General features: G+C 58.1%; 1 protein-coding gene and 1 pseudogene across 1 annotated transcript in view; one reads left to right on the top strand and one right to left on the bottom strand.

Moving 5' to 3' along the window:
• Positions 1 to 15,189, top strand: part of LOC127474809 (uncharacterized) — a 1,721,191-nt pseudogene that overhangs the window by 1,154,217 nt on the left and 551,785 nt on the right.
• LOC127474929 (maestro heat-like repeat family member 5) overlaps positions 6,302 to 15,189 on the bottom strand; it is an 86,153-nt gene continuing 77,265 nt past the window's right edge. Inside the window, exon 5 of the mRNA XM_051796259.1 lies at positions 6,302 to 6,543. Coding sequence (XP_051652219.1) covers positions 6,407 to 6,543 — 137 coding nt within the window. The 3' untranslated portion in view covers positions 6,302 to 6,406. The remainder of the gene's footprint in view (positions 6,544 to 15,189) is intronic.

The raw sequence follows: 15,189 nt of genomic DNA, 5'->3' as shown, positions 1-15,189 counted from the left end.
CATTATCTGTCATGAAAAAGCAAGAAAGTGGGGAGAAGAACAAATATTAGACCTTGTGTCTGCTACAATTCAGTCTTTAGGAACTAAGTCTTATTCCTACTCAGAAGAAGACTTGCTGGTTTTAGCAACAACACACACACATGAAACTCTGGCTATTGGGGAGAAAAAATATTATTCATCATTTCTCCTGCTTTTGGCAACAGTTTATGGTACCTGTAAATCTTGGAAAATAAACAAACATGAAGCAACCCTGCAGTTGCAGAGCTGACTGCTCTATACTGCAAACAGGAGCCAGCTCTCAGAAATTACTGATCTTCTAGAAAAGTTGTGGGATAACTGCAGATTCCAAACATTAGTGTTAATTCTTGTGCCTATGATACACTGGTAAAAATTTCTGAATTCACCAGAAAAATGCTCACCTTAGGAGTTTATAAGCTAACTCATTGCATACAGCAGAAAAAGTCACCTGCAGTAACACCTGCTTTCCAGCAAGGCCTGCAGTCCTCTCAAAGATAAAAGGATTGGAAACATTGAGTTTATCAGTTGAAACCATCAGAGGACACCACAGCAACCTCCATGTCCTTTGCAACCTTTTAAGATCTCAAACTTAAGATAAGACAATATTCTGCCCTACAAAAATAAGGAAACCCTTTCCAAAACACCCAGTAAGACTAGAAAATAAAGGAAAATTGCATGTCAGGTAACAATTTTTTTCAAACCAATGAAGAGTTCCCTCACATATCTGAGAGCAAAGCTGAGCTCATTTAAAGATTATCCTGTATTTCAAACATATAAAGCACTCTATAAATGATTAATATTATTACTACTGTTCATCATTCCATGGAGAGCTCTCACAGGGAAGTCAGAGGAAATTCTCTGTTACAAACAACAGCAGAGTCACACAAGTCTAAGATCACAGGTATGAGAATGAGATTAAACAGTGTATAACTATTAAAAATATTGTAAGTGAAGTCAGGCATTGTCACAGGTAGCAGATTGAATATTCACATCTGAGTCCTCTACAAAACCTAGATAAGACAGAATAAAAAAAAACCTAGAAAAGTAACGTTTTAATTATTTTTTTAAGGGAAGCTCCTTGGATTTACACATTTTTATTCAAGTTTTAAATGAGCTATTAGAACTGAAATGTTATTAAATCTGAAAACCGTTTTCCAATCTCCCCTATTTCCATGATGTGCTCTAACACGTGTGTGTGCAGCACATTTCAGTCCTGCTCACAGGACATTTTACCACAGATGAGGGATCTGGATTTTCTCCTGATTTGGGGATTCCTATAAACAATCTCTGATTTACTTACGGTGCAGGTCCACTCCATTCCATTATTTTGGTGTTCACAGAGTGGCACAAAGGGTGTTTTCAGGGATTCTTCTGGTAACAGATGACAAACTTATTTTCTGAGGTTTTGTGGAGGGGGGGCAGTTTTGTAAAACTCTTTGTAAACCTGCCTTGTAGCCCAGTTCCTTATTGCTCAAATTCTCCCTGGATGACACCATGCCACAGCCCCAGAGCACCTGGACAGACTCCAGCAGGGTGAAGGTGGGATGGTTTCATGGAGCCTGATGGATTCAGTTTGGATTTCACTGAAGTTTACACAAGCCCCAGACCCTGTTTTAGATACAGCAATGAAGGCAAAACTTCTTATCCTACCAGAAGAACAACCACATTTCACACATTCCACACACAGAATCCTGCAGGAGCAAAGTTATTTTGTCATCACTCTCATGGACCCAGGCTGCTCAACCAGCACCAGAAAAATGCATCCACATTCCTTGAACTCAGCTCTTCAATTGTACATCCAACCCTCCTTCTGCACCTTTGTGAAACTGTCCCTGGCTGTGATTTGGGAGCAGATACAACCCAGCATACCTAGGTAGCCTCATCTCCTCGGATGGTAAGATTGATGGGGAGATAGACAACAGGTTAGCAAAGGCATAAAGTGCTTTTGGAAAGCTTCATAAAAGAGTTTGGCGAAACAAATACCTGAAGAAAAGTACAGAGATCAGTGTTTACAGAGCCACAGTGCTGTCTACTCTCTTCTACGGATCTGAATCATGGGTCATCTACCACCACCAGCTGTGACTCCTGGAACGCTTCCATCAATGCTGCCTCTGCACAATCCTAAACATCCACTGGTCAGATTATGTGACCAATACATCTGTTCTAGAACAAGCAGCAGTCACAAGCATTGAGGCCATGTTGCTGAGAACACAGCTGCGCTGGGCAGGGCACGTCTCCAGCATGAAGGACCAACCACTGCCTCCCTAAGATCCTGCTTTATGGTGAACTTGCCACCAGCTGCCGCAAGAGAGGAGCCCCAAAGAGAAGATACAAGGACTCCCTGAAACAACATCTCAGCCTTGGCCATATTGATCACCATAACTGGTCTACTCTGGCCTCCAGTCGGGAGGCCTGGAGACACAACATCTATAACGCTGCTGATGCTTTTGAGAATGCACGCAGGATCACCCTTGAGGAGAAAAGACAACGCAGAAAGAACCGTGTCCTGCAGAATATACCACCTAAGGAGTCTTTCTGCTGTACCTTTTGCAACAGGACATGTCTATCTCATATTGGCCTTTTCAGCCACCAACACTCTTGCAACAAACTTGGGTAGTGCCCTCCCCAAATCTTCATTTGCGAAGCCCAGCCGTGATGAGTATTCTTACTGGATATAACTGTGATATATGTACATCTATATTTTTGCTCTAGCTCTGCTATTTGTCTTTTTTTTTCTCTCTGGGAAGTAAGCTTTTTCACTGGGTCTCGGGGACTTGGCAGGAAGCCAGGTCCAAACCTACACATGACTTCTTTGGGAGAGGCTGTGCTGGGGCCACGCTCCAGCCCTGAGCAGTCCCAGCTTTCAGGCAACATCATGGCTGACCCCCGGGACCCTCATTGTCAGCTGGCCAGGAAAGTGGGATCCCGGTGTGCTACAGGGTGTGCTGGTGGGCCCCAGCCCTGCCCAGCCCCACAGGGCCCCTCACTCACCCAGCTTGAGGGGCTGCATGGTGGTCACCTCACAGGAGGACGGAAGCTGCAGACCTGGAGAGCGGCTCTCCTGGGAAGAGCTGTCTTCCATCCAGGCCTGCCTGGGGCAGGCGGGGGGTCTCTTCTCCATCCTGTGAATCAAAGAACACAGGGGAGCCTGCCTACGGAGGGCGTCCGAATGGTGGAGTCGAACACCCTCGGGAAAAATGCCGTGGCCAAATCGCCTCAGGCAAAGTGCCTCAGCCAAAAGGCCTCAGCAAAAGGCCTCAGCCATAAGACCAAGGCAAAGTGCCTCAGCCAAAAGGCCAAGGCAAAGTGCCTCAGGCAAAGCACCTCGGCCAAAAGGCCTTGGCCCAAACACCTCAGGCAAAAATGCTTCGGCAAAACGCCTCAGCAAAACGCCAAGTTCCCACGGGGCCACCACGGGTCGTGGACAAGACGTGAACTGCAGTCGGGGGCTTCTCGCCAGCACCGCACTCCTCTCCTGTCCGGTCGCCGTCCTGACGGACACTGACCCACCGTGGGCCACAGCCGTGCTGAGCACACCTGCTGCAGTGGGTGTCACAAAGGGCCCGTCTGTGACACGCTGCCGGCCGCTAGCCACAGGTTCCAGTGCTTGTTGACATGGCACCTGCCCCCAGCAACGGGTCCCAGGGAGCCACCACGCAGGTTGGAACAGGCAGGGTGTCCCTGGGGACACAGGCCTGCCTCAGCCCTTGGCACTCAGCTGCCCTCAGAGTGTCTCCAGGCCCCACTTTGCTCTCATGTCTGCTTGGGACATCCCAAGAAGCTCCATGTTCAGACAGCCCTGCGTGCCCCCAGGACATCCCTTTCCTGTCCCCACAGCACAGAGCCTGGCCTCAGAGCCCTTCAGTCACATTAAATGCATAACATTTGCTCAAGCTTAAAAGAAACCATGGCTTTTGTCACCTTTTCTCTTTCTCCCACTGACCAGCAAGAGCTTTTCCCCACTCAACAGCTCTTCCAGCACCAGGCTGCTCAGGAGCCCTCCCAAGGCCTTTGCTGCACCCCAGGCCCCTGCGTGGCACCCTGAGCTGCCCCAGGGGTGGCTGAGTGGCCCTGCCAGGCTGGTGGAGTCCTGGGGGTACTTAGGGCTGAAGGGGGGAGGATGGCACCCAGGGGGATCCAGCTGGAAGGGCCGGGATCCTCAGCAAGCTGGGAGCTGTCATCTACTGGCACAGCCCAGCTGAGCGGCCGCATTGGTCCATCTGAGGGGCCAGGAGCTGTAGTCCTGCTGTTCTTGCCTCAGTTCTGTGTCTCTTCTACAGAATCAGACCAAAGAAGCCCCCAGAAGCCCAAAAGGCCCTGGAACAGCCCCTCTCTGACAGCCCCAGAGGTGCTCTGGAGCTCCTGCCCAGTGTGACCTCGCTCAGGCACCTTCAGAGCCCCGCTCGGCCCTGGGGGGCTGGTGTGGGCATCCACGCTGCCTGGGGACAGCCAGTGGGGACAACTGGCAGTCCAGGAAAGACGTGGGCAAGGCTATCTTGGCAAAGAGTCCCCCACTTTGAATTTCCATCCTGTCCCCTCAGGACTTGTTCATTTTCCCTTCCGGGCCCTCCAGGCCTAGAACTCTTCTCATCCCACAAGTCCTCTCTGAACCCTCTCTTGTGCTGGGGCTGCCTCAGCCTGGGCCGTTTGCCCCCTCAGCACCCTAAGGCACTTTTGATGTGCTCCAGAGGCCACAGTTTGTCCCCTGATCCCCGCAGTACCCCTTCACCCCCCTCCCTCACCCTTCCTTGGAACCTCACGAGCCCTCCCTTGACCCTCGAGGGACACAAAAGCCCACGGTTTGCTCTTCTGCAGCCAGGAGAGGCCTCTTGGCCACAGTCCCACCACAGGACTCCTCCACCTGCCCTGCAACTGTCTTCAGGTCAGATCATACAATCACAGAACCATTTAGGTTGGCAAAGACCTGCAAAATCATCGAGTCCCAACTTGCACCCATCCCCACCTTGTCCACTAGAGCAGAGCACTGAGGGAGTGCCATGTCCAGTCTTGTCTTGGATACCTCCAGGGATGGGGATTCCACCAGCTCTCCGGGCAGCCCCTTCCAATGCCTGACAACCATTTCCATCAGGAAAAGCTTCCTCATGATCACACACAAAGCCTCCTGAGGCCTTCAGTGCACCCCAGGCCCCCCAGTAGAAACCACCCTGCCAGGGCTTTCCATGCCACAAGTGTAATACAGAGCTCTTCACTCATTTCCAGCTTCAAGTTCTGGAGCCCCAGCACTTCCCAGGAGCTCTGGGATCCTCTGCAGCCCACTCAGGGCTGAGCGTTCCTTCATGATTCCATCCTTCTATGCCTAGGGGGTCCACCGGAGACCCTTTGAGGCCGCACAGCTGCAATGCAGGGCTCAGTGGGGCATTTTGGAGTACCAGAGATGCAATTTGGAGTCCACCAAGGAAACGTGGAACTCTGCAGCTACAATTCAAGTCCTGTGGGGATGGTTTGGGATATCAGGAATGAAATTTGAGGCCCCCTGCAGAAAACTAAAGGGCTCTGTGCCTGAAGTTTGGGGAAAGTGGGGGATTTGGGTCCTGCAGTTGTGACATTCCCTCAGGGAGACAGCCAACCCCTGCAGCCACACTCAGCCCAAATCCCCCCCAGACCTGCCACCCTCCATCTCCCAGAGCTGTTGACACATCCCACTGCCCAAAATAAGCATGATTGCCCCCAAAATGCCACCTCAGCAGGCCCGGGGGGATGGACTCAGGGAGGGGAGGAAGCCCAAGCTGCTGTGGGGGAAGTTTGAAGGCAGTGGTCATGATGTGGGACAATCTGGAGTCTGGCAATGTCTCCGGGTGACCTCCTGGTCCTGTGGTAGCTGCAGCACAGGGCCTGCTGCTGTGCCACCTCCTGGGGTGCTGGGCCTGGGAGGACACAGGGGTCACAGAGTAGGGCACCGTGTGGGGACACAGGGATAACTGTGGCTGCCCAGGTTGGAGAAGAGAAGGTTTTGGGGTGACCTTGCAGCCCCTTCCAGTGCCAAAAAGAGGCTCCAAGGGAGCTGGAGAGGGATTTTGGACGAGGGCCTAGAGTGACAGGACAAGGGGAATAGCTTCACACCGGCAGAAGGCAGGGTGACATTGCAGTGGCCCTGAAATGGGGTGAGAAGGCTCAGGCAGTAGCTTGTCCTTTAGCCAAGGTGGCTTCTCCCAGGGAAAGCCCCAGCCAGGGCTCAGCTCCCACAAGCCTGGGGCCAGGGGTGCTGAGGGGGGAGCGTCCCGCTGCCTGCGGGACAGCCCAGGAAGGACACGGTCGGCTCGGCACACTCAGCACCGCGCAGCTGAAGGACACCAGGGCTTTGGGCACGTTGTTGCAGCTTTATTCAGCCCCAGTCCTTTAGCCAAGGCAAGCTGCACCTCTGCCGGGCTCACGGCCAGCAGCAGCGCAGTGCTCGCAGGAGGCCTCTTGGTCTTTGCTGCACGAAAGGACTCCTCAGAATGGAGGCTGTCCGAGCTGCCAGGGAGCTGACAGAGATGTCCCAGTCTCTCTCCAAGGGCTGAAGTGCTGTGACGGAGAGAAACAGAGCCCAGATAAAACCCCATGTCTGCAGAGGGCCTCTGGATTCCCGACAGACCGCGCTCCCCACTCACCGCTCAGGATGTCAGCCTGACTCTCTGTGGTCTGCTCCCTCAGGCACCGTGTGATGAGTCCTGGGCACAGAGCTCCATTAGCCCCTGCTCCCCAGCCTGCTCCCAACAGCAGGGTCCCCAGACCTACCCTCCTCCCCCTCAGCAGGGTTGAGCCCAGGAGTCCCCAGAAGCTCAGGGCAGTGGGACTGAGCAAGGCGGTCACCAAGCCCCGCTGCGTGGGCAGGGCTGGTAGAGGGAGGCAAGGCCCTGCCCGGGGTGGCCGGGGCTGGGGCAGCCCCAGGACTGCCCCTCGTTGCTGGGGCAGCAGTGGCACAGGGGCCAGGCTGCCCCAGAGGGACTGCAGGGGCTGGCACTCACCGATGAACCTGACGGCCGCCAGGCGCACGTTGGCCTGAGGGTCCTGCAGGTAGGGCAGGCTCTGATGGATGAAGTCTTCAGCCCTGCTCCTGCTGTTCTGAAGCTGCAGAGAGAACAAGGCATGTCTCTCCAGGGCTGTCACTGGGGCAGTTGGCTGGAGCAGTGCCTCCTGCCTGCACCCCCTGAGATGGAGAGGCCTCCCCTCCTGTTGGCTACAGGGAGGGGACAGGGGCCAGCAGAAGAGCCCCTGGGGCTCTGTTCTTGAGGGCAGCAACAGGGATGCAGCTCCAGGCTCTGCCCAGCTGCAGAGCCCCCAGCCCAGACATGGGATGGGAGCAGCCCTCCCCCAGCCCGGGCCCCTCAGCTTGTCCTTACCAAGCACGCTCCAAGCTCCCACAGCCGCTCTCTCTGCAGCAGGTGCTTGAGCGTCTTCCACTTCAGCAGCTCGGCGGCAGCAAGAAGGGCTTCCCTGGAGGCCTGCAGGACAGCATGAGCTGAGAGATGGCCTGGGGGCCTGGGCAAGGAGACATCTCGGCTTTGTTCCTGGGGGATCCTGCCTTTAGGAAGCTGGGACATGCCCTAGCCCAAATGTGTGGGAGTCTTTTGGGGACAGCCCTGGGGGACAGGCGTGGAGGTTCAAAGGCCTGGCCTCCAACACAGCCTGTGGGGATGCCCCTGCTCAGGCCATGGTGGTCACGGGCTGCTGCTGAGCCCTGCAGGAGCAGGCAGGGCAGGTGCTGCACAGGGCCGTGCCAGCTTCTCTGGCCCTGCTGGCGCTGGCTCCGCACGGACCTTCCCACGGGCTGTGCTGGGGGAGCGCTGCCCGCTGTCAGCTGCCCTTGCCCCGATGCCCAGGAGCCCTGGGGGTGTCAGCTCAGCCCTCTGTGTGTCAGGGCTCAGCCTTCAGCGCTGTACCTTGGCCACGCTGGGGACCTGGTCGCTCATGCGGAAGAGGAGAGGCACCAGTGCTCGCCACACCTCCTTCCTCATCCTCTTCTCATCCCTGCGGACCACCAACTGCAGCAGCTCTGTGAGCATGCGGATGGAGAGCTCTCGCAGCTCGCTGCACTCCTGGCAGGAAGCAGGAAAAGGGAGCTTTGCAAGCAGCAGCTCCCTGCCCACAGTGCAGAGGGCCGTGATCTTGGCTGCGGGGAGGGCAACGGCTCCGGCCTCACATCCCAGAAGAAGCAGCACTGGGCTGCACAGCCCAGAAGCCATCCCAGGAGAGCCCAGGGGAGTGGAGCTGGCTCCAAGTGCTGCTCGCAGGGCTGGGCTGCAGGGCAGCTGTCATTGCCCAGTGCCCATCTGAGGGGTTCAGGCTCCACATCAGCCTTACCGAGTCAAAGAGGGGCAGGAGCCTCCCCACAAGCTGCACAGCGATGAAGCTGGCCTTGGTCTTCTTCAGCTGACGCAGAACATTTTGCAAGGCCAGCAGGATCTTCATCTTGGCGTCTTCACTGCCAACTTGCAGGATCTTTATCATGCCCGGCAGGAAGAGTTCAATGTTTCTTGCCTGTAGAGAGAAGAGAATGTCCATTGGATGAAGAGGGTCGTGCCTGGAAAGCTCCTCAGGCAGCCACCCCAGGCCCCACCATGGCAGGGAGGGCGTTTGGAGCAGTCACCCCACATTGTGAGTCCCAGGCCAGGCCAAGCCACTGCTTTCCACCCAGCCCCAGCCCCCGTTTGCCGACAGGGCTGCCCCTGACACCGCCCTGCTCACCATCTCGGCTCTCTGTGACAGCCCGACGAGCCCTTCCAGCAGCAGCCTGGCCGTCCTCACGTTTGGACAGCCCTGATGGTTCTCGATGTCAGGCTCCTCAGCCAACTCCTCCCACTCAGCCTTCCTGGAGGACAACTGCAGGAGCAAACAGAGCCGTGAGGGGCTGGCAGAGCCTGCAGGGCTGGTGGGAGGGGACCAGGGCCTTTGGTGGTCACTCACAGCCATGGGCTGGGTGCAGGGGCCTTCTGCGGAGCAGCGGAAGCACTGTCTGTGCAGCAGGTTGGCAAAGCCCTCCAAGATCTTGGCCAGCGTCTCCGGCATGGAGGACATCAGCTCCCACAGCTCCGGCGCAGTGCTGGAAGGCAGAGAAGGCAGAGCACTGTCAGCAGGGCTGCCTCAGCCACAGGGCTGTGGCCTGGAGCAGCCCCCCAGAACCTGCCCCTTGGAGCCCTGGCTGCGCGTCCCCGGGGGCCCTGCCCGCGCGGGCAGGACGGGGCTGAGGGCGTGTTCCCCGTGGGGCTGGAGCACCGTGCTGGCTCTGGGCTGGCTGGGCCAGCTTTGGCTGCTGTGAAGCAGGGCTGGAAAGCATGGGGGGATGGAGGGCCCGACTCTGCAGGCTGTCCTGCAGCATTCCTTGGCTCTGGCAGCCAGAGAGTCTCGGGGTCCCTCTCCCCACAGGGAACAAGCCCACCCTCCAGGCCATCAGGGCCAGTACCTGTCTCCTTGAAGAGCCGCCTTGCACAGGAGGATGACCACTGTGGTGGGGTACAGGTTGGTCATCAGGCGAAGCAGTGACTCCGCTTTCTCCCACGCTGCCTGTGTGCTGCAGTATGGCAGGCTCTCAAGGATGCTGCTGACTATCTTGGGTGCCTGCAGGGAATACAGGTGAGGATGGCACTGCCCCCGGAGTGCAGCCATGTGCTCAGTTGCCCTTCCCATTCCTCTCTGCTGCCTTGAGGTGGCTTGGGGGGCCCGAGTCACCTGTGCTTGGGAGGGAGGGATGCAGGGAGGAACAAGGCCCAAGAGGGCTGAAGGGCACGACAATGCAGCCACAGCCCACTTACATCTGTCAGCCAGACATCCGGGTCCTCCAAGGCCACATCCAGCAGGCTGCTGGGCACCTGCTGGTCGAGGATGCTGGCATCTCCCAATGCCTCGATGGCCACGAGGATGACATCTGTCCTCTCGTGGGACTGCAGGTATTTTCCAAAGGCCTATGGCAGCAAGGAAGGAAGACACGTTGCGCTGAGTGCCCTGATGGTGCTGCTTGGCTGAGCAGCTCGAGCGGCCCTGGCCAGACGTGCCCACCACTGCTGACAGCAGTGCCCACAGCAAAGCTGGCAGCAGTGCCTGCAGTCCCTGCATGGCAGAGGATGAGCAGAGAGGGCCCTCCTGCTGGGGGAGGAGGGCTCATGGGCACAGGCTGCTGGCCCCACCAAGAACCAGGGACTTGCTGGTGGCCAGGAGCACTGGAGCTCCTGCTGGGGCTGAAGCTGCTGCTGGGCCACTGGAGTGCAGCCCTCGTGCTATCCCTGCTCAAGGATGGCAGGAACCCTCTCCCCAGAGAGCTGAGGGCACGCCAGCCCCACTGCTGCAGGGTCCTTTGGCTCACAGCAGTGCCCTGCTGGTGCCACGGACAGGAGTCCCAGCAAGGGCACAGCTCCTTACCTTGGCACAGTCCCTGGGGCTCAGAGAACACAGCACGGAGGTGGTCACAGCTTTCCGGTGGACTTGGCCTGCTCTGTCCTTTAGCCTGGATTCAACTAAACACCAGGGCCAACACACAAGAGTCAGGAAGGCAGAGCAGCTTTGCCAGCCAGCTCATCAAACCTCCTGGCATCTGCTGGCAAGGGGGCAGGACAGGAGCAGTCCAGGATTTTGGGAGGGCATCAGGAACAGCTTCTTGCTACAGGCACTGGAGGGACCAGCCAGGGTGGGGGATCTGCTCTTCCCCACCAGGGAAGACGTGGCTTTGGGACAGGGAAGTCAAGAGGGACTTTGGCTGTGGGGCCCACAAACCAGCAGGCTGCAAAATCCTGAAAGGAAGGGGAGGAAGGAGAGCAGCAGCAAACAGATCCTGGCCTTGAGCAGAGCGTCCAGGCTCTGCAGCAAAGGGGCAGCTGGGAAGCTCTGGGAAGCAGCTGGGAGGGGCAAAGGGGGTCAGGAAGCAGATCTCTCAGGAGATGTCTGTGTGCAGAGTAGATGAAGCCCAGCACTGCTCTGCCTATTTTACTTACAGATGAACTCAGCCAGGGCAAAAAGAGCATGGAAAGCTGCACAGCTTGTCTGCTCCTCAGAGAACCGGAAAAGGATGAGACGCCCCAGCAGCTTTCCTAGGAGTGGGAGCTGGATCTCCCCAGAGCAGACAGGTCCAGCAGTGCCTCTTCTGACGTTGGCATGGGCCTGGATGAGGGAGGCATGAACAGAAGGGCTGAGGGCACAAAGGTGGTGCCAAAGCCCCCCTTTCGAGAGTCTGCCCAGGGCTGGATTCCTGGGGAGATCAGGTTTTGCAGAGCCCTGCGTCCCTGTCTCTCAGAGCAGCCATGTGGGCAGCAGCCCTGGCCTGGAGAGCAGCAGGGATGGGGGCATGGCCTGGCTGGAGGGGGCCTGGTCCTTACCTGCAGAGTGGAATAGTCGGACAGCACACAGGCCAGCACATCGATCCTTGCCATGGCCCTCTCCCTCACAGCCTCTCCCTTGCATCTGGTGAAGTCCAGCAGCAGCTGGGACAAGAGAAACAGTGGGTGAGCCCTGGGAGCAGATTCCAACACCAGCAGCAGCACAGCTCCACTGCTGGGCTGCACTCGCCCCATCCCTCAAGGCTTCCTCTCCCCTCCAGCAAAGCCTGCAGTGGGGTGTCTGCCCCAGGTCAGGCACAAAGGTCCAGATCCAACCTCATGGCCAAGGAGGAGGGCAGGTGCCACCCTCTGCAGCCCCTGTGCTCCACAAGAGCCTGGGGCCTGCCCCTGCTTCCCCACAGGAGGTGGGCACCCTCCCTGCAGGGCACTCTGCCTGTTCAGCACTGCTCTGGGCACCACTCAGCCAGCAGTGGGCAAACCCTCCCCTCCAGGGTGAGGAACAGCCCTGGGACTCCCCCCCTTTTTGCTTGTGCCAGACCTCCAAGATGCCCTGCAGCTCCTCGCTGACTTGAGAGGCAGGAAAGTTGAGCACCATTGTCCTCAGCATGCTGTCCATGGAGTTCAGGGTCTGCAAGGAACACAGAGAGCAATGGCAGTCATTCTGCTGTTCCTCCCAGCCCCAGGAGAGCCATCTGAACCCCCCGTGCCACCGGAGGAGAAGGAGGATGCCCACACTTTCCCAGGAGAGACATGGGCATAGACAATCTGCGAGGGCAGAGCAGCCTGTGGCACGGGATGCGGCCAGGCCCACGGGAAGGGGACAGAGGCACGAGGGGGGAAGTACCCTGCCCTACCTGGGATCCCTGCTCCTGTGGCAGCATGGGCTAGCCAGGGAGCAGGCCAGAGGGGCTGGAGGTCCTTGGAGCTTAGCCAGCACTTACCTTGATGTAGAGGGCAAGGTCCTCTTTTGGCATTTCCTTCTCTGCAGGCAGCCAGAAGACACTTGAGAAACACTCACGGAGGAGGCTTTTGGCTTTACCCTCCAGCGCTGTGTCCACCAAGCTGCAGGGAGAGGGCAGGACACTGGTTGCACATGGGTGCTGGGAGCAGCAGCTCGACGACTCGTGTGGGTGGCATCGGACCTCTGGGCCAGGGGGCCCACGACAGATGGGCAGGTACCTCAATTTCTCCAGAGCCAGCATGGAAAGATACCGAAGGTCTGTGCACAACTGGTCCCTTGGTTCTTCTTCCAGCAGCGCCTGCAGAGCACAACCGGGATGGCACCTGCTGGCAGCTGCCAGTACCCAGGGCCTCCAGTCCCTGACCCACACAAGTGCTGTCCACACAGGCTGCCCGTGCCAGGGGGCTTTGCTCCCTTCGCCACATTGCCCAGAGTGCCCTCACCTTGATGTTCTCTGACAGCTGGTACATGTCACAGAACAGATCCAGGCCCTGGGTCAGGCCATGCTTCAAGGCGCTTCGGCACAGCACGGAGATGCTCTGAAGAAATGTGGCCTTGTCTCTCTCCTCCTGCCAGCCAGGGGACAGAGACACAAACATGGACTGTGAGTGGGCGGACACAGCCAGCGGGACCGCAGCACTGGGGGTGCAGTGCCCTGCAGGAGAAGCAGCCCTGCCCTACCAGCACCCCTCCAGCAGCCTGGCAGCACAGCCCCTGCCAGCAGACAGCAGCACAGCCGCCCTCCAGCTGGCCACAGTTACCTTGTTGGGGCTGGTGACAAAGGCCAGGATGGAATCAACAGCTTCCTGCTCCTCCTTGTAGATGGGCAACCAGCTGGCATCTAAGGGGAGAAAGAGCAGGGAGAGCTGCAGAGGGTCCAGCGAGAGGAGGGAGCAAAGGATATCTGCCCTCCACCCAGCTCTCTGCCCACTGCCTTGGCACAGCCTTCCCTTGCAGCTCCTGGCTGGAGGGTGCCTGGCAGAGGAGCTGCCATGCCTGGGAAAGCCCCAGTGCCCCGGGCTGAGGAAGGCAATGGCAGACAGGCAGGAAAGGCCCAGGCTCCCACAGCACAGCTGCCTCCTGCCAGCCCAGCTGGCCCTTGCTGCCCACAGCCCAGAGCCCCTCTGCCCTGTCCTTCTTTGGGAGAGGCTGTGCTGGGGCCACGCTCCAGCCCTGAGCAGTCCCAGCTTTCAGGCAACATCATGGCTGACCCCCAGGACCCCCACTGTCAGCTGGCCAGGAAAGTGGGATCCCGGTGTGCTACAGGGTGTGGTGGTGGGCACCAGCCCTGCCCAGCCCCACAGGGCCCCTCACTCACCCAGCTTGAGGGGCTGCATGGTGGTCACCTCACAGGAGGATGGAAGTTGCAGACCTGGAGAGCGGCTCTCCTGGGAAGAGCTGTCTTCCATCCAGGCCTGCCTGGGGCAGGCGGGGGGTCTCCTCTCCATCCTGTGAATCAAAGAACACAGGGGAGCCTGCCTACGGAGGGCGTCCGAATGGTGGAGTCGAACACCCTCGGGAAAAATGCTGTGGCCAAATCGCCTCAGGCAAAGCGCCTCAGGCAAAAGGCCTCAGCAAAAGGCCTCAGCAAAAGGCCTCAACCAAAAGGTCAAGGCAAAGCACCTCAGCCGAAAGGCCAAGGCAAAGTGCCTCAACCAAAAGGCCTCAGCAAAAGGCCTCAGCCAAAAGGCCAAGGCAAAGTGCCTCAGCCAAAAGGCCTCAGCAAAGCGCCTCAGCCCAAAGGCCAAGGCAAAGCACCTCAGGCAAAGCGCCTCAGCCAAAAGGCCTCGGCCCAAACACCTCAGGCAAAAATGCTTCGGCAAAATGCCTCAGCAAAACACGAAGTTCCCACGGGGCCACCAAGGGTCGTGGACAAGATGTGGACTGCAGTCGGGGGCTTCTCGCCAGCGCCGCACTCCTCTCCTGTCCGGTCGCCGTCCTGACGGACACTGACCCACCGTGGGCCACAGTCGTGCTGAGCACACCTGCTGCAGTGGGTGTCACAAAGGGCCCCTCTGTGACACGCTGTCAGCCGCTAGCCACAGGTCCCAGTGCTTGTTGACATGGTACCTGCCCCCAGCAATGGGTCCCAGGGAGCCACCACGCAGGCAGGAACAGGCAGGGTGTCCCTGGGGACACAGGCCTGCCTCAGCCCTTGGCACTCAGCTGCCCTCAGGGTATCTCCAGGCCCCACTTTACTCTCATGTCTCCTCGGAACATCCCAAGGAACCCCATGTTCAGACAGCCCTGCGTGCCCCCAGGACATCCCTTTCCTGTCCCTACACTGCAGAGCCTGGCCTCAGAGCCCTTCAGTCACAGTAAATGCATAACGTTTGCTCAAGCTTAAAAGAAACCATGGCTTTTGTCACCTTTTCTCTTTCTCCCACTGACCAGCAAGAGCTTTTCCCCACTCAACAGTTCTTCCAGCACCAGGCTGCTAGGAGCCCCCCCAAGGCCTTTGCCACACCCCAGGCCCCTGCGCAGCACCTCGAGCTGCCCCAGGGGTGGCTGAGTGACCCTGCCAGGTTGGTGGAGTCCTGGGGGGGTTTAGGGTTGAAGGGGGAGGATGGCACCCAGGGGGATCCAGCTGGAAGGGCCGGGATCCTCAGCGTGCCGAGAGCTGTCATCTGCTGGCACAGCCCAGCTGAGCGGCCGCATTGGTCCATCTGAGGGGCCAGGAGCTGTAGTCCTGCTGCTCTTGCCTCAGTTCTGTGTCTCTTCTACAGAATCAGACCAAAGAAGCTCCCAGAAGCCCAAAGGGCCCAGGAACAGCCCCTCTCTGACAGCCCCAGAGGTGCCCTGGAGCTGCCTGCCAACCCAGCTGGCCCTCTCTGCCCACAGCCCAGAGCCCCTCTGCCCTGTCCTTCTTTGGGAGAGGCTGTGCTGGGGCTGAGCTCCAGCCCTGAGCAGTCACAGCTTTCAGGCAACATCATGGCTGACCCC

Source organism: Manacus candei, unplaced genomic scaffold (assembly GCF_025592945.1).
Source record: "Manacus candei isolate 608988 ecotype Guabito, Panama unplaced genomic scaffold, ASM2559294v1 h1tg000045l, whole genome shotgun sequence".
Classification (NCBI taxonomy): Eukaryota; Metazoa; Chordata; class Aves; order Passeriformes; family Pipridae; genus Manacus; species Manacus candei.
This window is presented reverse-complemented; position numbering and strand designations above follow the sequence as displayed.